Source organism: Strix uralensis, chromosome 4 (genome assembly GCF_047716275.1).
Source record: "Strix uralensis isolate ZFMK-TIS-50842 chromosome 4, bStrUra1, whole genome shotgun sequence".
Taxonomy (NCBI): Eukaryota; Metazoa; Chordata; class Aves; order Strigiformes; family Strigidae; genus Strix; species Strix uralensis.
Window position 1 is genome coordinate 93,454,888 of NC_133975.1, and position 22,359 is coordinate 93,477,246.

General features: G+C 40.5%; 1 protein-coding gene across 9 annotated transcripts in view; it reads left to right on the forward strand.

Moving 5' to 3' along the window:
• DPF3 (double PHD fingers 3) overlaps positions 1-22,359 on the forward strand; it is a 180,244-nt gene that overhangs the window by 132,073 nt on the left and 25,812 nt on the right. For 5 of the 9 annotated variants that reach the window (XR_012628869.1, XM_074867955.1, XM_074867957.1 and 2 more), the window contains one exon: positions 3,734-3,862. Coding sequence is in view for 5 of the 9 variants with exons in the window: in XM_074867955.1 (XP_074724056.1) it covers positions 3,734-3,862 (129 nt within the window). In the remaining 4 variants the exon portion in view is untranslated. Of the gene's footprint in view, positions 1-3,733; positions 3,863-6,712; positions 8,100-13,814; positions 15,977-22,359 lie in introns of those variants that run through there. The other 4 variants (XR_012628870.1, XR_012628871.1, XR_012628872.1 and 1 more) reach the window with 2 other exon arrangements.

Here is a 22,359-nt window from a genome sequence, read left to right on the forward strand (position 1 = left end):
AATCAGAGGAGTTTTGAGTAAGTTAGGACAAGACCATGGTTGGTTTTCAAGGCTTCGCTTTAAAACAGTTTCTGATTCTGGCTGAACATTTTTTAGACAAAATCTTTGGTTGTTGTCACCTGATCCAAATGACTGAGGTCACTGCTAGTGAGTTACTTCTCATTAGCTGAACTATCATTTGTCTTAAGTTAGCACCTTCTACTTTGTGATTAATGTGTGCAAAAAGTGGATACCTAGGTAATTACTATGTCTCAGATGACAAGCAGCAACACATTAGTCCCTAGTAATTTAATTGCTTACATTTATGAATCCATTCCCATACTTACTTTTGTAAGATAATTTTATTGATTAAGGGGTGGGATTAGGATTGGGTTTTTGGTGCATGATACCCTTCTCATGAATATTGCATGTTTTATCTTGCTATCTTTGCTTTGTTTCTCAATTCCCTCATCATTTGTGAACTACAGTAAAACAGAACTAAAAACTCCAAGGATGTACACACAAAAAAATCCTTTGAAAGTAAGAACTCTGCTTACTATCTGGAAATCTATTTTCAAAATTTCTGTGATTTAGCCTGGGGCTTAATTCACTGTACAGTACTGATCAAGAAAATAAGCTTGAGTCAGGTTTGATTCTAGTTTTTACACCTGTTAGAACAGAAAATCATTAAAGAGAATAACATTGCCTGTCTTATTTGGCTCTAGAGGTACATCATCTAAGACATAATTGATGTAACTTCAGGAACTTCTCATCTGTGTATGACTTTTCAAGCCTGATATCTCTAGCATGCTCAACTGAGCCAAGTCCGTATTTATGAGTGATGAGCAATAAATGAGCACATAGGCACTCACATTAAAAATTAAATGGAGAGGAGAGGAGAGGAGAGGAGAGGAGAGGAGAGGAGAGGAGAGGAGAGGAGAGGAGAGGAGAGGAGAGGAGAGGAGAGGAGAGGAGAGGAGAGGAGAGGAGAGGAGAGGAGAGGAGAGGAGAGGAGAGGAGAGGAGAGGAGAGGAGAGGAGAGGAGAGGAGAGGAGAGGAGAGGAGAGGAGAGGAGAGGAGAGGAGAGGAGAGGAGAGGAGAGGAGAGGAGAGGAGAGGAGAGGAGAGGAGAGGAGAGGAGAGGAGAGGAGAGGAGAGGAGAGGAGAGGAGAGGAGAGGAGAGGAGAGGAGAGGAGAGGAGAGGAGAGGAGAGGAGAGGAGAGGAGAGGAGAGGAGAGGAGAGGAGAGGAGAGGAGAGGAGAGGAATCAAAACTTATGCTTATTGCCTTGCCAGTAGTCTAGGAGAATCCCTTCAGGTTCATCACAGTCAGCAAATACCCTCTGCCTGTCCCCACACCACAGACAAATTGATCAGTATATGTATTTTCACAAGTTCCCCTATCCCATTTCCAGTTTAACAGTCAGTGGAGCTTAGGGTTGTGAGCTGCACTAGAAAAATTTAAGTCAGTATATGCGGAGTATTAAATCAATTATACCATTCTGAGCGCTGGTAGAAGTCGGCTTAGGAAAGAGCTCTTTCCTAAGTCGGCTGGCCAGCACCTTGAATGCTTGTTTTTATTTGTGGCCTCACCACAGAATTGTTGTGTGTTCATGAGTAAGCCAGTTCATCACTCTACCTCCAAGTCTTTCAGCTGTAAAATGCAGTGTGGCCTCCTCACCACAAGACTTAATTAGGGCCCAGCAACACTTTGGTTAGAGTCAATGGCAAAAGAGGCTTTTAACCTCTCTGAAGGTTAATATTAGGATCTTAGTATCTGTAAGGCACTTTAAGAAACTCAAATAAAAGGTGAAGTAATGTAATAAGGAACAACAATGAAAAAAATCTCTAAATGCCGAGCTTGCTGAGTTTGCATTGCACATGGCCTGTCTGTAGATGCAGCACAATATAAAGAAGTAATTACTTAACTTTTTCAAAATGGGGCTGTAGTGGGAAAAATAAATGCTAGGGAGATCTGCTTTTTATACACAAAATATGTACCAGTAGCAACTTTATGATCATTTTGTTACAGCTCTTAAAATGAGCCTGTGCACTAGGCTTCCACCTGGTTCCTGTTCTTTTTTTGCTTATTTTGCATACGCGTATTAAATGCCATTCTGCAAACAGGCAAAATGCTAACCTAACACTGGGAGCTTCTCACTGGTTTAGGGAGAACTGGGGTCTGCTAACCAGGACCATTTCAGAGCAAAGTCCATTGTTTCATAAATACTGTCAGGGACTCAGCAACCATGCAGGAAGATATTGATGTATTTGCAGCCTTATGAGGTTTAATTCTTTTCTTAATTTCACCTTACCTGCAATCTTTCAGTTGCCAATCTCCAAAAAGCCCAGTTAATCAACAACTGGAAGTAAATGAATAACTAGATGCACCCAAACCAGAAAAGCAGATTGAACTCAGAGAAAATTTTAATTTTAAGTGTATGTCTTGGACTGCTACCAGAAGACCTTTAGAATGTCATTGTTCTTTGGGGGAAATTTGGATGTGGACAAAAAGACCATTAATAAAGGCTGTCAAAACATCTGTTAAAAATCTGCAAGTTACAAAATATGCATTAAAAAGATAATTAAATATGGATGGTACAGTTTAAAGGTCTTCATTTTATAGTTTGTGGAAATCTTCATGGGGTAGGCTTAGGCCAGGTATACCACTGGAATTTTTAAGTTAAAAAAAGATAAACAAAGACAAACCATTCCCTCCACTCCCCTCTCCCTTCCCCAGCTTCTAGTTAGAGTGTACAGGAACAAGTAGTTTTTCCTCTCTGGAGAGCAGAGGAGGAAAATGGCAGTTGTGAACGAGAGAAAAAGCACATTGCTGTTCAGCTCAACTACGAGGAATGCAGAAGACCTCTGCCCTTCTCTCCTTTCTAGGGGAACTGCCTCCTCCTCTTCTTAAGACCCAGTGTGTGCCTGCTCCTTTCCAACTATTCCTAGCTGGAAAATAAGAATGTAATTTCCCTCCTTTTTTCTTGGCTGAAGGAGTTTTTAACTCTGCCGGCTGGGACATCTGCCCTGGGCTGACTCTTTACACTTGTGCTGGGTGCTGGAGTAGTGCTGGACCCATGGCCCTCCCCGCTCCTCCCAGGGGGCTTGCACTCTGCTGCAGGTAGCTTAACCCTTGGGCGAACCACCCACAAATGGCTTTGCCTGTGAATATTCATGAGCATTTGAACCGATTTCTTGACTAAGGACACCCGGCCACTTTGAGATGTAATCCCCCAAAAGGCTACTTGAAATAAAACCAGCTACGGTACCTATGCCCCCATCTCCCTCCTGTTGGTTTTTGAGTTTCAGGGAATGTATTTTTCCTTTCTGAATTTTTATTCTGTGGGCTTACAATCATGACTGCTGTCTGAAAAACCAGGCTTGGCTTACTGACAGCGTAGGTCTGATTCTGTGTTAGGGATTGTTTCTATGCCTGTATGTGTTACAAAGTCCCTGAACTGTACAGAGGTTTTGGGCAGGAGGTCCTTGTGAGGGACCAGCCTGGCTGGCATTATAAAGGAAATGGTGATGTGCATTTCAGGCAAAATAGGTACAACACAGGGTGTACTTAAAATGGAGGTAATTTATTAAACCTACCTAATTTATTAGGTAAGTTCATTTCTTGTTCTGATTGACAATATATTGGGAAGACTGTGGCCTGCAAACTCACCAAGCTAACATCATATCAAGCAGAAGGGGGAAATGTCCAAACTGAATGCTCTTTAAGTAAATCTGATTTCTAACCCGACTGCAGCCCAGAAAGGACCAGATGGGGTCATCATTCCCAATAACTACTGTGACTTCTGCCTTGGAGGCTCCAATATGAACAAAAAAAGCGGCCGGCCTGAGGAACTTGTATCGTGCTCAGACTGTGGGCGCTCTGGTAGGTGACTCCTTCTTGCATCTTTCTTGTACAAAGGCATTTGTGTGATTTGTTTTTTGCTCCTTCTGGAGACTTTGAAGAAAGGCAGTGCATTTGGGAGGGGATAGAAGATGAAGTCTTGCCTCTTGTCTATGTTTGTGGAAAGGATGACTGGGAAATTTTCTGTCATAAAACCCGTTGTTGGATTCACATTTTTAAGCTAATGGGTCTTATGAAATAATAAAGTTTTAATGTATTTATTGGCTTCTGTGAACATTGGTACGTGTACTAGTTGTTCTTCAAATGGAAGGAGAAAATCCTATGACAATGTTAATGTCTTCAAATGCTGCAATTATAACTATAAATTACTTACAAGATTTATGAAAGTTGCATGACAAGCATTTCCATTGATTACACATTTCATGCATTTCTTCATCCAAAAAAGAAAGAGGGAGGAAATTACAGGGTAGGGATGGGGGTAGCTGTCAAGAATTATCCTCTTACAAGATGACTATCATTAATTTTGTTTAAAGAGGTTTTTATTTCTCCGTTTTCTTCCCTTCTCTCTTTTTAAATGTAGGCAATTGTGTCTTTCCCATTCTGAGTTGTCTTTATTTCTGGACTGTTGTTTTCTTCCTTTCTTTCTTTTTTTTTCCTTTTTTTTTTTCTTCTCTTTTTCTGGGAAATTTTATCCCAGCTGAGCAGTTATTTATAGCTCACATGGGAGGTGGTGGCGGTGGTAGAGGGAATGAGAGACCTTTAACAACTGCATATTCCAGCTTTGATCCAAGTTTCCAGTTGTGATATTTCTGGACAGTGGTGATACTAGTAGTGATAAGACCATCATATGGAAATCTGAAAACCAAAGAGACTTTGAAATTCAGTGTTGCTGCTGCTCCTTCTGTACTGTAGTCACTGAAAGATGTCTGTTGCGTGATGGCTGAAATGCAATGTGGAGTGTTCTCGTGCCAAGGGAATGGCCTTTTTATGCTCCTGCTGAAATTCATAGTAAGCCTCTACCACGTTCAGTGAGCGCAGGACTAGACTCTAACTCACAAATTGCCTTCTGCCGTTGTTGTGACCTCTGAAGATACTCTGAAGTGATACTGACTGGTCACCAGAGGACCGATGGCATCCCCTTTGGCTTTCTCCAGGGGTGTCCTTATGAATGCTGTGCAGTCAGGGGCATGGACCTTTTAGTGTATACGTGTTTGCTTCTTAATAACTGAAGGGGGAAGCTTGTGGGGTCTGTGGTGCCATCTTGGAAGATCATTGCCCTTCCCCTTGATTGTTATAGTTCAATATAACTAATTTCAGCATTGTCCTGATACAGCACAGTGAGACGAATCCATATTTTTTTGCTATTTAAACATTGCTATGGTGATTATATCAGAATATAACACAAATACATTAATTTCCTTGATTCCTTAGTGTGATAGAACAAGTAGATCGGCATGTAACCTAAATTGTGCAAAATCAGTTCCATTAAATGCTATCCTTGTACAAATACTGACCCACCTGGGTCGTTCATAGTGGTATGCAATGCTGTGACTGATGTGTGATGAAAGCGATTAAGGTACAACCACACACTAATCTCTAAACTAAAACAATGAAACCTCTTTGGTGTCTGCCATCTTTCTCTTTCTTGATAATGGAGAACATTTTCATTATATTGAAAGAGAGGTCATGGAAATTATATTGTTTCTTCCGTTCACAAAGTCAGTAAAATCACATCTCTACAAGGTGGTTCATCTGCCAATTATTTTGTTATATCCATTTTCTTTTTGTGAACAGGATTTAATTCTTCGTGTCTCAAGCAATGCAGTGTACTTGTTATATGACTGATTCCTGTAGCTGGAGCGGGGACCAAATGGTTGCTTAATACCATGCTACTGTTTCTGAATAATAAAATAGCCGTTCCCTAAAATCTCACACTTTCATTTTGCTAGGGCACAAGAGATATCTTTTTCTCTACCTTTCCTGAAGAGGAATTTTGAAGGCTATACTATTAATCACATAACATGTTTGATTGAAACCTCAGTTTCACAGATTTCAGTATCTGACTTCTCTTTTTAAGAGTCTTCTTTTTGTTGTTGTTGTTGTTGTTGTTGCTGCTGCTGCTGCTGCTATTGATGTTCTGTGTGGAGAATTTCCTGTTCCATATTGAAAGTTGGACTGACTCACACCCATTTTAACTTTTTAGGGTTCCCCAAGACAGGTCACCTCTCATCTTAGTTGTTTTAGTTGCTGAACTGTATATATTTGTTTGGGGTTTTTTTATTTTTGAAGGAGATGCCATGAAATTGAAATAAAAGCATTTGTTTAGGTTAGTTTCACTTAGTCTTCAAAATGTATTTCATTTTACCTACAGAAGAGACTCCTTAGGATTAGGTGAAAGACAGGGATAAAAGTAGTCCTGAGGTTGATGAGCTATCTACTGGGTTACATTTCTATAGCAGTATATTTGTGACAGTTGATGCCAGTCTGAAGGACAGTCATTGTGCTTAGAGCTAATGGTGTCTAATTACTTATACGGTCTAAAAATCTTTAAAAATTGATCTAAGTAATCATGAGGAAGTATTTTAATGTCTTTTGAAGAGAGGAAAACATGATTAACCCTTTCGCTGCCATAGCTATGGGCACCTGTGTTGTTTGTAGGTTTTTTTTCTTTGAAAAAGAAACTGATCCTTTTTTATTTTTCTTACTGCAGTTCTACCGAGCTATGTTGTTGAGGTGCGCGGGCACATACAAGCACACACTTATGAGCTCGATAGTCTGAATTGTTTAATAATAATGATGATTTAAAAAATTATGATGATGATGATGCCTGTTGCTTAACCCATGTGCTGATATATTCATCATACATGTCAGCTCATTTGGGAAGAGAAGGCAGGAGGGACGAAGCAGCGCCAGCACGCACTACGGAGGACTTGTTCGGTTCCACGTCAGAAAGCGACACCTCGACCTTTCATGGCTTTGACGAGGATGATGCGGAAGAGCCTCTCTCGAGCCGAGGAGGTGGCTGTGGTGGCAGCTCTCCCTCTGCAGACAAAAAGGGTGGCTGCTAAAATAACTAAAAAGACACACAAACTCTGAGCGATTTGCTGTCCTTTTTACTACTAGGATTATTATTACCTTTTTCTTTTTTAAATTTTAGGTCCTTGGGTTTTTGGTTTTTTTGGTTCTTAATTTTGTTATTGCTTTTCCTGTGGGGTGTACACTGAAAGCACAAGTGTTTAAAGCTCTTGACAACTACTTTGAAGAGACAGAAGGTTTTGGTTTTCCTGTTATTTTTTCCATTTTAATTTGTTTTTCTCCCACCTCCCCCCCTTCTCTTTCTCTCTGGAAACATAAAAGGTGGATTTAATATTTTTTTTAATAGTGAGCAGAGTTGATTTTCTTGTCTTTTAATATATATATCAGCAAACCACGAAAAATACAGATGGGTTGGAGAGCAGAAAGCAAACCCAAATAGGTTTTTTTAATTATTATTATTTATATATTCTATATATTATTAGAAAAACTACTTTTTAAATAAAAATAGAAAAACAAACAAAAAAAAAAAAACAAAAAAGCAATGGATGTCTACTTGATAATAGAACTGTTTCTAGAGAACCACTGTGGGCGGACTCTATCGGAGGATGAGGAAACCCGTGATGTGATGGCTTCTGCGTTTTGAGATTTTGCACTTACTGTAGCATGTGGAGTTTGGCTCTTCTTGTACACCTGCTACGCTTGTCTTTAACAGCCTGAAAATACAAGCAGCACCATTGAAGACCATGACCTTGGGGAACACATTTCCATCCCTCCTTTGGACACCTTTACACTCAATAGATCTCTTCCTCCCTGCACCCCTTCATGTCTTCCTTACTCCGTTCTACTTTTTTTTCTTCTTTTCCTTCACTTTCACTTCATGGACAGCAATTTCCAAGCATAGGGATGGAATATGAATGGCAAGTCGTAGACGTCAAAGACAAAACAGATGGAGGAGCAGAATCATGGAAGAAATGATATGGAAAAATACCTCACCTATACTTTTCTTTCCATTTTTAAATTTTAATTCACAGCATTTTTTCCTGTGTCGCCCAGTTTTTTCTCTCTGTAGTGTCTTGTGAGACACTTTGTTTGCTTTTCAATAGCTTCTCTTGAAATAAACCAAAGCAATACTCATTAAAGTTCCAAGGGCAATGGAGAAGAGAGTGACTCCCTTCCCAGCGACTTTCCCAGAAAGGAGGAAACATGCAGCAGGATTTGAAAGGTATGTCCGAGCTGAAATGTCTTTCACTGAATTGTGAAATCTCTGTGCCCTGGATTTTCAACAGACCCTTGATTGAGCTTTGTTGTAGGAGTAAGTCCCATGGATTAAATTGTGCTATGAGTATGCGCCACATTCACACCCCTGGTGAAGCTAATGGAAGTTCTGTGGGAGGAGGATCCAGCCTTGCATACAGTCAGAAGTGATTCAAAAGGTGTCAGTGTGTAGGAGACGTTTTGCTGTCCTAATGCAGACAAAAATCTCCCTGGAGCGGGGCTAAGGTTAGGTTCTAAGGATATATTTTTGCTTATGTGTATAATTCCAAACAGGGTGAAATCATGACCTCATTTAAATCAGAGGCAAAATAGACATTTATCTGGACAGTGCCTAATCCTTAAACTGGAGGTGTGTGTTTTTGATACCAGAATAAGAATCTCAGCCTTGCAATAAAGACTGGATATATATTGTTCTAATGCATGAATGAAGCCTATCCAAATGGATTCTGTTTCTCCTGTTTATTTTGCTGGGGTAGCACAATACTGTCTGTGAGAGCTCTTTCAACTTCCGGCCCCCCCCCCTCAATAAACCTTCAAAAAAAAGGGAAAGCATCCGGCCTCTAATTTTTTTTATTTTTCACTTTAGACATGGAATAAGCAGTGGCCAGATTCTGCTTTTAGGTACATGGGCATAAATCCAGAATACATGCTAACTGGGGTCTAGATTACATTAATAATCTGCCTTCAGAATGGTGTTACAAAGTGTTACAAAATACAAAATTACAAAAATGTGTGTTTATACCATAGGACAATGCATACCGGAGCCATGCACACCTGCCGGGAGAAAGCCTTGTTTAAGCTTTCCCCATATTGATAATCCTTTTCTGTTGCTATTCTGTTCCTGCTGGTGTATTATAATTGATCAAGTGTCAAATCAATGATTTTTTGACCTAGCGCTGTCAATGAGAAGTGTATTTTAACTGATAAAAACATTCATTCCTTCCACAACCAGTCCTTTTTTCTCTGAAATAATGCAAGATAAATTTGTAATATTTTGCCACTCTCCTGTATTTACTAAAAGCTTAAAGTTCAGGTGGTTTCCAGGCATGAGGCACAGGCATACAGGCATCTGCTTTTCCAAAATCCCTGAAAGAGTTAGGATTTAATTTGCCTGTCTGTATCATTTTATATATATGTGTGTGTGTGTGTGTAGGTAAACATATATCAGAGATATATGTACTCAGACACATGCACACATATAGGTAATGCAGACATTAAGATAAAAGAGCAACAGAAGTCAAGATGGAAGATACTTCCCAACCAAGAATGGGTGGAACAAGCCCTTGTGTGAGGCTCTGTGGGCTCACTTGTTCCATACTCACCTTGCTGTAAGCAAAGAGTAATAGCAGTAAAGTCCAGTGGATTTTGTCTAAATTTATGCTCATGCAACTGAGAGCAGAATCTAGTCCAGAAGTAGAGTTGTTCCCACTTCTGAAAGAAATTCCACAAACCTGAAATGTTATAGATTTTAAAAAAATAAAGTTCAGATTAATTTCTTCTGCTACTCCTATCCTTCGATCCTTGCCCTTATGTTTTGACATTAGTATTCTATTCTCTCCCTTTAAAAAAATTTTTTTTTCTTTCTCTTGCTACTCTGTGATGTGCCCATATGAACAACAGGGAAAATGGAAAGGGAGCAAGTACCCAGAAATGTGCCAAATCCACACTAAACAAACAACATGATTTCTTGCATCCATCTTACATCTACTTCTTCTATCCATGTAGCAGTCATGTCACACAGATTAGAAGGTTAAGAAAAGAGTTTAAATTCTATCAGGTGTTCCTCAAAATACCATCAGAGTATGCTCTGTCAGAGAAAGGCTCTCAGGAGTAATGAAGACTTGAATTATCAAGGACTTGAAGAGAGCTCAGTTTTCATTTGTCTACCTTTTACTGCCCGAGAGGTGTAGGCTTGACACACCTGGCCACTGGGACAGGGATGGCAGCACACAGCTCAGCATTTACTAAGTGCTGTATTTACCCAGCTTCTTGCATGCTGTTGCAGCCCATCCTGAGCTCTGTGCTGCTGTACTAACTATAGCCCTCGCAGCACCTGAGCTAGCTAGCTGAAACCTACCCAGGTACGTCTTTCTGAAGAACTCCACTCACTGCATCAACTGCAGAATAGGCATACTCTAAATGTAATTTTTTCCAAGTGGAGTCCTTACCATTGTCTTTTGTGAACCATGCCTAACACATTCTGGGCTCTTTTGGAATACAAACAATAATCAGATGCCCATAATTCATTAAGTCTTGATTTAGTTTCACAAATGCAGTTACTATAACAATGCATACAGTCTTAATCCTTTCGCAACCTAACCGTCCATCTTTGTGACAACTGGGGAGCGCAGTACCCTCAGAAGGAAGCCGCAACAGCTCACACAGTGCATAAAAGTTGCCAGCTGACATTTATTACAGATAGCATAGAAAAATATCCATCAGCATTATTTATACCATTAACGTATATATGGATGGTCACTGGTTCAATCTAGTCCTGAGAGAGGAGGGAAGGTAAAATAAATTCATCATTATGGAGAGCAGAGTAGTCCTTGGATTCCTCAAGATGTCTTATTAGACTGAGATAATGAACATGAATTTAGTCCAGCAGGCTGAGCAGTGTGGTACTGACCATAGGAAGGCATCGATCATAGTGAGGAAATTAAGATGTAGAGATGGAAGCTAAAAGAGTACTTGTTTAAGATAGGTTGTAAAGTAGTGTTAATGGTGAATATTGAATGGAGTGTTGATATGGAAATGAAATATTCTCAGGGCAGGTACTGCTGGAGTGAAGGCTGAGAACAGGGAAAGAATGTTGGTAGCTCCTAAAGACAAAAGCAAAGCAATAGGACTGCTACATGAGACCCTCTCAAATGGACGAGGGGAAGATGACACTGTTAATGAAGCAGAAAGTATATAGGAGGAGATTTCATGAGTGCAATGAAAAGAAAAAAAAAAGGAGCCTGACACTAGCATAGCCAGGACAGAAATGAGGGAACTGCATGGTGTCAGTTGCGTCTCCAAAGACACATAAGCCCCAGACCAAACTAGGAAGGCATAAAGAGAGTTTTCAATATGAATTCCGGGTTGTACCTAAAAAATACAGTCATCTTCAAAATCAGAAAGGAATGTGATGCTCTGTATTCCCCAGTGATTTCAGCAGTTCAATGAGACCTGCTGTTCTGAGCTTCATAAGAAGATCTTTGAAGGTGTAGTCCTTCAACTAATCACAAGCCTGGCTCTTCCAGTCCTCCTCCAGTCGTCCTTCTTATTAGAGGAAGGTTAGCGCAAGATGTCCAAAGATTCTCCTGAAACATACGGTCCAACGCAAGCCATGTACCAAAATAAGCTCCGATGTGAAATGTGAATAAAGGCATGTTTCATTTCAGGCCCTAAATTCAGACTGTTCTGTGTTTAATCCTATGAGCTGTCTCCTCAGGCACCTTTCTACTGCTCCATACTAAAGGATCTTAGAAAGGACACATAATTTCCTGAGCCATCCTCTGCAAACTCTGATTCACAGATGGGAACAGGAGAAATAAGGAAGTGACGTGCTGCTTGAGCAGCTGATTAAGGGGAAGAAAGGCGGCATAGAGTGTGCACATCCTTAGCATATTCCCTTTTGTGGCACTTAATTAGTTGACATTTTAGCAGGGACAGACCTCAGCTCTTGCATGAAAACAATATAAAATTTGTGAAAATTTTAAGAAAATACAGGATTCTGGCATAATAGTTAAAAAGTTAAAGGAGGCTGTGAGGTATGTGGCAGAACAGGGGTGGAACTGAAATCTGTCTTGCTTCACTTTGCATCTCTTCCCTCTACCTGGGCACCCCCCAGTTTTGTGGGTTGGATATTTATTTCTTGTATATGTAATGGTGCTTGGAATAACTTTGTACATATGTGGTAAGGTCATAAATGATGATCCTAGTCTGCTGAAACAGGGTCCAGAGAGAACTTTGCCACTGGCTTCAGAAGGATTAGCACCGGGCTTTCTTAGCTATTGCTTTTATTGAATGAAACCTCACTGTTAATACGCTTGCTAGTATGGTGTAGACAAGCTCTGAGATGGCCATTTGTTTCAGCAGAATGTGTTATTAGAATCCCCTCCCCACATTGTTTTGCCTTTGAGCTTTTACATTAGTTATTCATTTTGAGTTCCAGTTTGCCATTTTACAGACCTCAGCTTAGACTCTTGATTGAAGACAGAGACTCAGTTTGCTGCCTGCTGATGCATGGAGCAAATGAGAACTACACCCAGAGACTCGCTGAGCCCGGACTGTGCTGGGGCACCACTGTGTTCTCTCCTGCCTGCTTTGCTTTTCTTTGGTTAATTCTTACCATGATCTTTTGAGATGGGCGCTAAAATTATAATTCAAATACCATCAAACTATGGAGCGTTCAAAGCCTGGCTCCTCATGCAATTTGCCTCTTCCCCCATGGCAAGCTGTTTTACTGAATGAATTCCTCAAGCAAACATTGTACTGACCCCACTGGGAGTCATCTTATTATAAAAACTGCAAAATCTGCCCAGTTTGTGCTGCGACATATGTAGATGTTTCCAATAAACACCCATTTCTTATTCTTCGTGATTTTTTCTTATTTATGTAAAATTTGTAGCTATATGTAAAGTATGAGGCACATGCATGTGTTCATGCTGGCATGGGGTTGTTTTGACAAACCCTCACAGCACAGGAATGTAGCCAGGCTGAATTTTTGCTGACTGAGCCATTGCAATAAACCCTACCAACCTTTGTTCTCTTTGCCAGATATCTACCAAGGTTGAAAAAAACCCAACCTGTATAAATACCATAGAATACTGAAATTGGGCTAGAACTATGTTCATGTCCCTGTCTGTATTTCCATGAGTGTTAAGTTGCCAATTTCAGAGAAGGCAAGTTGTAATAACATTTAGAAAAAAACCTCAGCTGTTGCGATTTCAAATTCTGATAGCCCTGTTAAGGGGGTGTCACCATTTTATATCTTTGAGTTCTTTTCATCACTGACAGCTCCTAAGATTTTGAACCTTTGTGTCATCCAGAACTGATATGAGGGGTGTGGGAAAGATGTGGGGGGAGGCACTTGCATTTTGTGGAAGTACAAAGATTATTCTATTGGCTATCTATTACTGCTCAGGACTTTAGCAGTATGTAACTTAGTCAATTCATGGATTAAATGAAATGCAAAATGCAGTCTTTCAATTATTTCCAGAAGTTATCACATTGCTGACACCCTATGCATGTCGTGCAGACTTCTAAAAATGTCTTTTGTGCAGCGCTGCATACACTTGTGGCTCTGTACAAATAATAAGGAATATAGCAAGGTAATCAGAGCAGGATTTCATAAACAAAAGTCTTGACCTGTAGTGAAGAGACAGCTGTCTAACCTGAATGATGAAGGTTATTCAATGATGTTCACAGTAGGGAAGATTGACAGCATTCGGTGCCTTTCTTTTGGATATGCTCCTTCATACCCTTTTGCTTTGTATTCACTTATGGCTCCCACGGTCAGTTGAAACTGAGTCTGTCGAGCTATGTTTTCAAAGAACTAGAATGCAAGCAGTGTTGGAAGGTTGGTTTCTGCTGCTTCTGTTTTTTTCTGAACGCTTGCTTTTGTTGTCTGTTTGAGTTTGTTTAGTTTTACTTTGTATTGCCTTTCCCTCTGCAGTCAGCCCTGCCCTCATGGACTCCAGCATCCTTCAAGCAAGACATTTCAGAAGAAGGCCGAGAGAAGCCAGGATGCTTTGATACTTCTCCTCTCCTTGCCCTGACCCTTCCATACCCGTGTTTCATCTGGCACAGGAGCCTGGACTGTGGGAAGTCAGCTGCCAACTATTGAGAGAAGTTCTGGGGATGCCCTAAGCTGGTGCAATACAAAGAAGTTTTTTAAAGTCTTGATTTCACTTTCTTTTAAGCGTGTGTATAAACCCAGGTCAAACTGGAATTGATCTACAGTAGAACTGACTGAAAAACAAACAAACTGAAAAAAGACTTAACTATTTTATTTATTTCGATATTTAAGAGAGAAAAGAAGTGCTGAATTTGCACAGTATTTTTGTTTGAAATACATTTTACTTCAAATTTTAAATGCAATTTTGTGAAGACATGAAATTTTAAAAAGCACTTAATGTAAAATAAAGACTGAATATTTACTTTAAGGAAAAAACTTTTTTAAAATAATGAAAATAAAGATCAACTCTGCTCTCTCTCTTACTTTAAAGAAGCCATTCATACATGTGCTGGGTATCTTTGTTTTTTGCAAATTGGATGTGGTAAGTGAAGATTGTTCTGGTTTACTTTCTCCTTGATAATATTATCCTATTAGATGCTTAAAAGTTACTTTGCTGTATTGTGTTAGGCACAAAGCTGAACAAAACCTGTTGAAATAGCAAAGACCAGGCTCAGTGGCTGGATTTTTTATTTACCAGATTTTGTGTCCGATTCAAAGGACTGTCTTCTCCCAGTAAGATTGATATGTCTTTTCTGCACAGTAAAAGAGGTGTGCTCTTGAGCAACTCTGTGAAATACTTCTGCTGAAAGAGGGGTTTAAGAAAGGAAAACAACTCTGTTAATTTTAGTATTACTTTTTGCTTTGGTAATTCCACAGCTGATTGTGAATTGGTTGTAAGGGAAGTATCTAAATGTTCAAGTGTTCTTGGCATGGAGCTTCCTGCTGGAGTCAAGGATGATGCTATGTGTAGAAACCTTGTGTACTTCAGCCCTTTCTTAAGTGGTAATGGACTTTGAAAAGCATACGGGTGCACCTGCATGTCATCAGTAAGCAACAGGGGTTACTCAGCAGGAGAAGAATGTGAGTTCCTGCAGCTACAATCCTGAAGTGTCCTGTGAGGCAGCGGTGAGGGACGCTCACATCCCAAATTCTAAGTTGTTAGCCATCTTCTCAGTGAAATAAGGTGTTCTGCTTCATACAAGTACTGGAGGATTTTGTTGGCTGTCAAATCTGCTCACAGTGGATAGGACTGTGTGCTGTCATGTGTGATGTAGTAAGGATGCTTTGTGTCCTAGGAGAAGGATATTGAATTTGACTCTGAGATTAGCTTCTCCTCTGCAAGAGGGGTGCCAGATGTACCTATTGGTATAGACCCAGGGTATAGCTAGAAAAAGTGGTTTTGTTAATGTGGCCTGTGTTGGCTTTCGGAGTGAAAAAAACTGTCTACAAAAAATACATCCTGACTAGGTGAAGCTGTCAGAGAGCCCGATTCTGCATTGCGTTTCTTGCACACCTAAAACTCAAACTCACCTCACTGAGAGGTTTCTGTGTGTCAATAGCAGCAGATTTTGTCATCTTCTCCCTTGCCCTTCTCCTGCTCCTTCCCAGATTAACACATAGGGCCAAAAATAGCCATGTAAGATGTCTGGTAGGCCTGAGTCCTGCTCCCACTAAGTTAAATGACAAAATTTATGTCCTAATCAGGCTCTTTAGCAGGATTGTTTTGTTTTGTTCATTTTGTTGGTTTCTAAACTTGCAGTGGTGAACTGCCTCTAGAGAAAAAAAGAAATTAAATTTTATTTCATCAAAAAATATCAAGACGCACAACTGTAATGAAGATTTGCAAACTGTAGGGTCTGTGTTCAGTTTCTGTAATATTCCTTCCAAATAAAAGTTCTGCTTCCAACATCCCTACTGTATATTCCTCTGTAAATATTAGTTTATCAAACCAATTCCACAAGGTCTTTTTTAGTGCAAATAATCTTCTTTTAAAAAGACATTGTTGAATAACATACTTGTACATATACTTTTTTTTCTAAGCTCTCCATTGTTTATAATACTCTCTTTGAAGCTTAAAATAAAACTTCCTCCTCTATTGATTTTGTTTTCCTTTTCCATTTTGTAAATTAGGACTTTTGTCCCTGGATTTTGTTTTGTATTTCTTAATGAAGCATGACGTTAAGCAAGAATTCTCTTCCTTTTTCTCTTTTACTTTCTCTTCTCCATTCATTGGACAACAGAAACTGGCCCTGTTGCTTGCTATAGTGAAGATAGGCAGGAAATAAAATACTGCTTTGTGTAGGACTCATTTTAAGAGTATTTCCTATCATTTGGTGATAGTAGAGGATCTTCCTAAATGTGTTTGTATTTTAATAACCTTCTCCATGAGATTAATAGAGTTGCATTAAGTTACATTCAAAGGTGGAATCTAAATTATATGAAAGCTTTTGTATAGTCCTGACCCTACCTATGCCATTTCTAATCCAGTCAGTGGAGTAACTGGAAACTGTTGTTCCCTTTGCTGCATTTCACAGCACAGGCATGAACGCTCCCTTTCCCTTTACACACATTAGATTAGTAGTATGTTTGTATAGGATGGAAAGAAAAAGAGGAAATACTGTTTCAGATTAGATGCCGTCTTTTTAGGAAACTCTGTGTGTCCTCTTTCCTGATAGGCCTGCTGTCATTTTTATGAAGCTCTGTTGCCTTTCCTCTGCCTTCCCATCAATTTTTCTGCTACCAGTAGAGGCTATAGATGGCCCTTTTTCCTTTGACAGCTGCTTGGAAAAATAGCATCCGAGCTGTAGTTTTTAAGAGATCTTCTGATTGGGTACAGATCCATTACAGTAGTGAACTATCCCCCCCTGCCCCCCACAGATTAAGTGGCAAATAAGTCCTAAAGAACAGGTCAGAATTTAATCCAGTCAGGTAACGCAGGAATTGTACAGAATTGTACAGATGGGCTCCCACCCGCCTCATTTCTAACAGTTGCGGGTGACAGAGTGTGTGTCTTTGCAGCAGACAATTCCCGGTTTCTTTTACAGCCTTTCCCTATAAAGTTTTGGTTTTCACATGTGTAATTTTAATTTCCATAAGTGTTTTGTTTCTTCACTCTTTCTTCAGGTGTATATGACTTGAAAACTTCACTGCTTGCCTCCAGACTTTATCTTTACCTGTGCAAGGCCTTTGGCCAATTCATTGGAGGAAGGAAGAAACTAAAAGTCAGTTTCAGCTACCTTGGCTGTCCTCAGTAACTGTGGCTCTTGGGAACCTGTTTGGGATCTGATAGAGCAGCTCATGGACTCCTTACTGGGTTCTCTTCAGCTGTTCTGTGGCTAAAAAGGTCTTTCCTTCCTTTTCACCTACCTGTTGGGCACTGGGAACCAGAGGCAGCTGAAAAGGTGGGGTGAGGTGCTAACCGTATTTCTGAGCCATGCTGAGAAGGTAGCTATGATGCTCTCCTTAGAGCACATACTGGGTGATAGGATTGCTGATTTAAAGCCCCTCCTAGCAACTTCCAATTTCCCTTCTACGATTTGCTCTCAGATATTCTTACAATACTCTGAGTTGCAGGCCTACAAACCAACTTTTCTATAGGGATTTCATGGGGGACGAGTAATCTTTTCCTGCCCCAAAGCAGAGAGAGGAGGGAGGGTCTGTGATGACAGATCCTGAGCCCCCAGCCATTGCTGCTTTTGTTGTTCTTTTCCTAGCCCTCTTGAGCTTTCTGCTGTGTTGCATAGGACAGAGAGACCCAGACGGAGGTTGGACCAAGGGCAAAGCTGAATGCTGACAAATCAAAGAAAGGAAAGTTGAAGAAAAGAAAGGAAGGAAGGAAACTCCTTGTGGCATCAGTGCACTTTTCTTGTTCAATAGGTCATCTCCCATTCTAACTCAGTTGTCATTTTCATTGTCCCCAGTGAGATGGATGCAGAGAGCAGAGCTGGACATTTCTCCTAAGGTAACCAGGAGTACAAGCGTACGTTGAAATTGGCCTTTATGGATGTCTGTCAACACCCCGTTTAGATGAATAGGATCTATCCCACCACAGCAGAACTATTGTTACAGTCTGTCAGACTCCAGAGAACAACTCTGCATAAGTCTTTTTACTTTGAATATTTTTGTGTCTTTTTTATTTGTTTGTTGGGGCTTCTGGAGGGGAGGTGGGGTGGTTCAAGCCGCAGGTCTGGAAATAGAAATGTTCTAAGGGAAAGTTTTAATTTTGCAGAAATTATCTGAACAGAAAAAAATACCACTCTTCCCTAAGAAGTCCTAGAGCAGATTTATGTTGGTATGCTGGCTAGGAAGGTATCTTATTTTCTTGTCTGGAGAAGGGTTCTTGCTGGTGAGAGTCAGACGTGGCAGGAGGAAGGAATAAAAATGTCTGCCAGCATTGTGGCAGCTAATGGGTGCCTGCAAAGCCAGGTTTCCCTGGGCTGAGACTGAGCTGAAGGCTGGCAAAGCTGAGGGCTTGAATCTCAAGTTCTCTGGGTGGGCTGAAAACAGCATCAGCTTCTTTGCTTTGACCTGAACTAGACTATTGCACTGGTTTAAGGTTTATTCCAAACTTTTGCTTGGAATCAAGAAAAAAAATCCAGCTAAATTTGCATTCTGGAGCTGTGAGCCCTACTTGTAATCAGATTCATCAGCCTACAGATGATAAAAAAACCCATAATGCTTTCTCTCTAAACCCAAGCTTTGAATGCTCATTAGCAATGCCACAAACTTCTCTGTACTCCATCCCATCCCTAGTGTTGAAGATGGCTGAGTAGGACCTCAACTACATAAAGCATACGTAGCAGAGCACGTAAGCAGTGACTACTCCCCTTAGCTTTAGCTGGGCTTGTCCACATTGTGGCTTGATGTGTTTAAGATTCCCATTGTCCTTTGGAAATTATTGTCAAATTGTATTTCTTTTGCTGCACCAAAGCTGGACATTTGCCACAGTTTAGTCCTATCTTTGATTTTAATGACTTAAGATGAGAGCCATCCATCTGTGGCATCTTAATTTCACCAGTGTATTTTTTAAGACCTGACTGCTTTTTTTTTCTGTTTCGACAAATGCTCTTGCTGTGTGTGTTAGGAACTTTTACCATATCATCTGTTATTTGATGACGTTTTGTCTTTGCAGCCTGTAATTCTTCATGATTTCATGGTGTGTGCACCATGATGGGAGAAGGATGGCACTTACCTTTAAAAAAGCACAGATTTCTGGAACACAATGTTGTGGCTAATATTGCCATCCAGGATATAATTAGAAACAGTTTTGTTTAATGTTGTCTAAGATAGCTGTGGTAGCTCGGAATGGCCTGCAAACCAACTACAGTGCTGCTGTGGAAAAGCTTTGAAGCTCTTGGAACTACTGCTGCCTGCCTGAGAGAGGCAGCCACTCTGGGGAGCTTGCAGAGGGGTACTCCTTTGGGATTCCAGCTGATGGATGGTATCTCTTGAGCAGGAACACATGTAGCCTCCCTGTCTTACACTGCATGGTTTTTTTTGGAGTGGAGTTTCATTTCTCAGTGCTGTTTATCTTCCATAACCAATTCTCAGTAAGACCTTCTAGTTTGTCTCTAGGTTTGCACAGGTGTTATGAGTAATTTTTTGCTTGGACTGAAGCCCCTTCTCATTATGTTTCTTCAGTCTTCGCTGTTAGTGTCCTGGTGTTGGTGGCTTCATTTGTGGACTGCAGGAAGAGAATGAACATGAGCAAGTCTTTCAGATACAATCTTCTTTTCTGAAAAAGATTAAGATTTTAAATAATGCTGGAGAGAGTTTTGTCAAGCGTTGATGAACACTTAGCTTACTAATTTTGGATTTCTTTCATTAGACAACAGCCATTAACTTCTTCATATGATGATTTCCAGAGTCGCTACTGAGGCCAGCTCTCCAAGGTGAGAGGAAGTCATTGGATGGGAAATAGCTGAAAGCTGTGCTGTCACTAAAGGGGTACTTTGATTTTAGTGTCAGATAGCCAGTGAGACATAGCTTTCAAGCTCATGTAGCACTTTGTCCAGTGGAGTTTACATGGAGTGGTTTTAAGCTGGGGTTTGAGAAATTAATTTTCTGTTGGTACAAATCACAGTTGCTTCACGTCAGTGCTCTGCTGGGAGTTTCTTAAATGTGTTAAACAACACTAAAGTCTTTCCAGCCCTTTCCTCAGGCTCAGCAACTTGTTTTACGGTGCAGTGGATTCTGCATCTGGATCTTGGCTCAGTAGTCTCATCCATTGCTGGAATATCTGGGCTTGGGCTTCTTAAAGAACAGGTCCCAGCTCTTGTCAGGTCTTTCCACACTGACTGTGTCTCTGAATGTGTCCATCAGCCTGGAGGCTTAGTAGAGTTTTTAACATCCACAAACTCTCTCTAGGTTGAATTCAGATTGCTGTTGTACTCTTTAGACATCCAGATGGTCAAGAGCTGGAGAAGAGGACCTTCCCTGGCTTAGGGAGATTCATTTCCCTTGCAAGGTCAGGTCAGCCTCTTCATTACTTAGCTCTCCAAGACCCCTTCCTCACTTCCATGAAGGGTGAGATTTTACAAGTGCTTAGTGCTCTGAAGTTAAAAATGGATAAGAATTTCCCAAAGACATCTGCACCCATTAGGTTCCTCTGTGGCTGTTTACATATTTAGGGGTCTGGCATTATGTGAAGAAGAACTGGTCCCCATTAGGTTCAGAACAGCTATCATTGAGAACTGCCAGACATCTCATGGGTGATGGGATCCCACCTAAAAGTGAACATCACAGGTGATAAACACCCTCAACAGCTGTCAAAGGTGAGAAGAGTTGGGGTGCCCAGAACCTGGTCAGACCAGCCTGCAGGAGAGGACTTCACAACCTCTTTGCCATTAACAGAACCACCGAGCAACAGTCCCGCTAGCCAGTGGAGCAGCCAGATAAAATCAGGGTCAGAAGACTCACAGATCCTCATAGTACCATGGAAGATCATTTTCTGGCATTAAATACCATAATATTCTACTTTTGTATAGGCTCTGTTAAGCAATCCCTCTGGTGCTGAAAAGTAGCAGGACTAGTGAACTGTTTAATGGGGCTCATTTGTGTCCACTGCATTGGAACTAGCTAATTTCTTGTTTAATGTGATGTGATATTTAGCTGCTATGAAGTATTGGGTGTGTAGGTTAAAGCAATGCTACTCACTTGTTACAGGTTAAAGAATGACCTGCACTTTGACTTGGCTAATCTGGGGTGGAAGGTCTGGTGAGCTCTGAGAAAACAGATCACGGATTTTAATCTGGTGTTTTTCCAGTGAAAAACAAACAAACAAACAAATCCTCCTGTTTTGGTGTCTCTGGCAGCATTTTGTTGGACAGTTACTCAAAAAAGCTGGTCAAATAACTGAAATGAAAAATACCGTGGTGAGGAGTAAAGATTTTGGTTTGATTTGAAATGAAAGGTGTTCTCCTTTTCTCAATGAAACTACCCCTTCCCACTGCCCAGTGTGCGCAGGCTTGAATGAAAGATTTCATTTGTGAGTATTTTTTTCCTCTCTTAAAAACAATTCCATCGCGCTCACTTTCAAAGCAAGGTACTGCTCCAAAATGAATGTCCGACTTCTTGTTTGTGAAACACTGGCACAAAATGTCTCACCCTTTCTGAAAAATCAGTTTCTCCCTCTGCCGCCTCTTAACCCTTTCTCCCCTCCTGCTTGCTTTTGACTGAAACTACCTCATTCAAATTCACTCTTTCACTCAGATGTTTAGATCACTCTGAAATTGCATTTTTTAGAGAGTAAACTGAGACATTTCACTCCCCCCTACTGAGTGCGTACTGATGCTCTGCAGGGTGTAGTTATAGCTCTTACTTTCCTCTAGGTATTGATGTTGCTGGGACTTTGATGGGGAAGTGAAAACTGGCTGCCTTATTGATGAAATCTCAATTGGTATTTAGAAATTCCCAACCAGACAGGGGGTTTAACTAACAGAGAAGGGAAAAAAATCAGTAGATGATGGGATTTTTCCAGCTTCTGGCACTGCATTACAAACAATGGAGAGTGTGCGTGGAGAACACTGCCCATTCGGCAGCTGAAAGGGTTTCTTTAAATCAACAAGGGACTGAAGTAACTTGCTCCAAACTGGTTTTGTTTGTGTTTAGTTGACTGAGACAGTTCTACTTATGACTGAATATACAATCACATTAGCGACAGTGTAAATTATGCTTGCGTGGGAAAGTCAGACCTCTTGCATTTCAGTGTGTTCGCCTCAGTTATCAACTATTTACCCATCATGTGCTGAATTTCGTTACCTGGATGATACGTGGTTACCTCATGTAACAGCAATGAGGTCACTGCCTATGCAATGGCATGGTGTCTTCTGCATAGTTAAGTTTATTTAATATTAAAATGATTATATTTAAATAAATTCTCTGAAGTTTGCCATTTGATTTGAAATTTCTGGAACCATGTTGGCAGGGAATTAGTCTAGAGTTGTTCCTTAATCTTTCTAGAAAGAAAATTTGTCCAGAGATT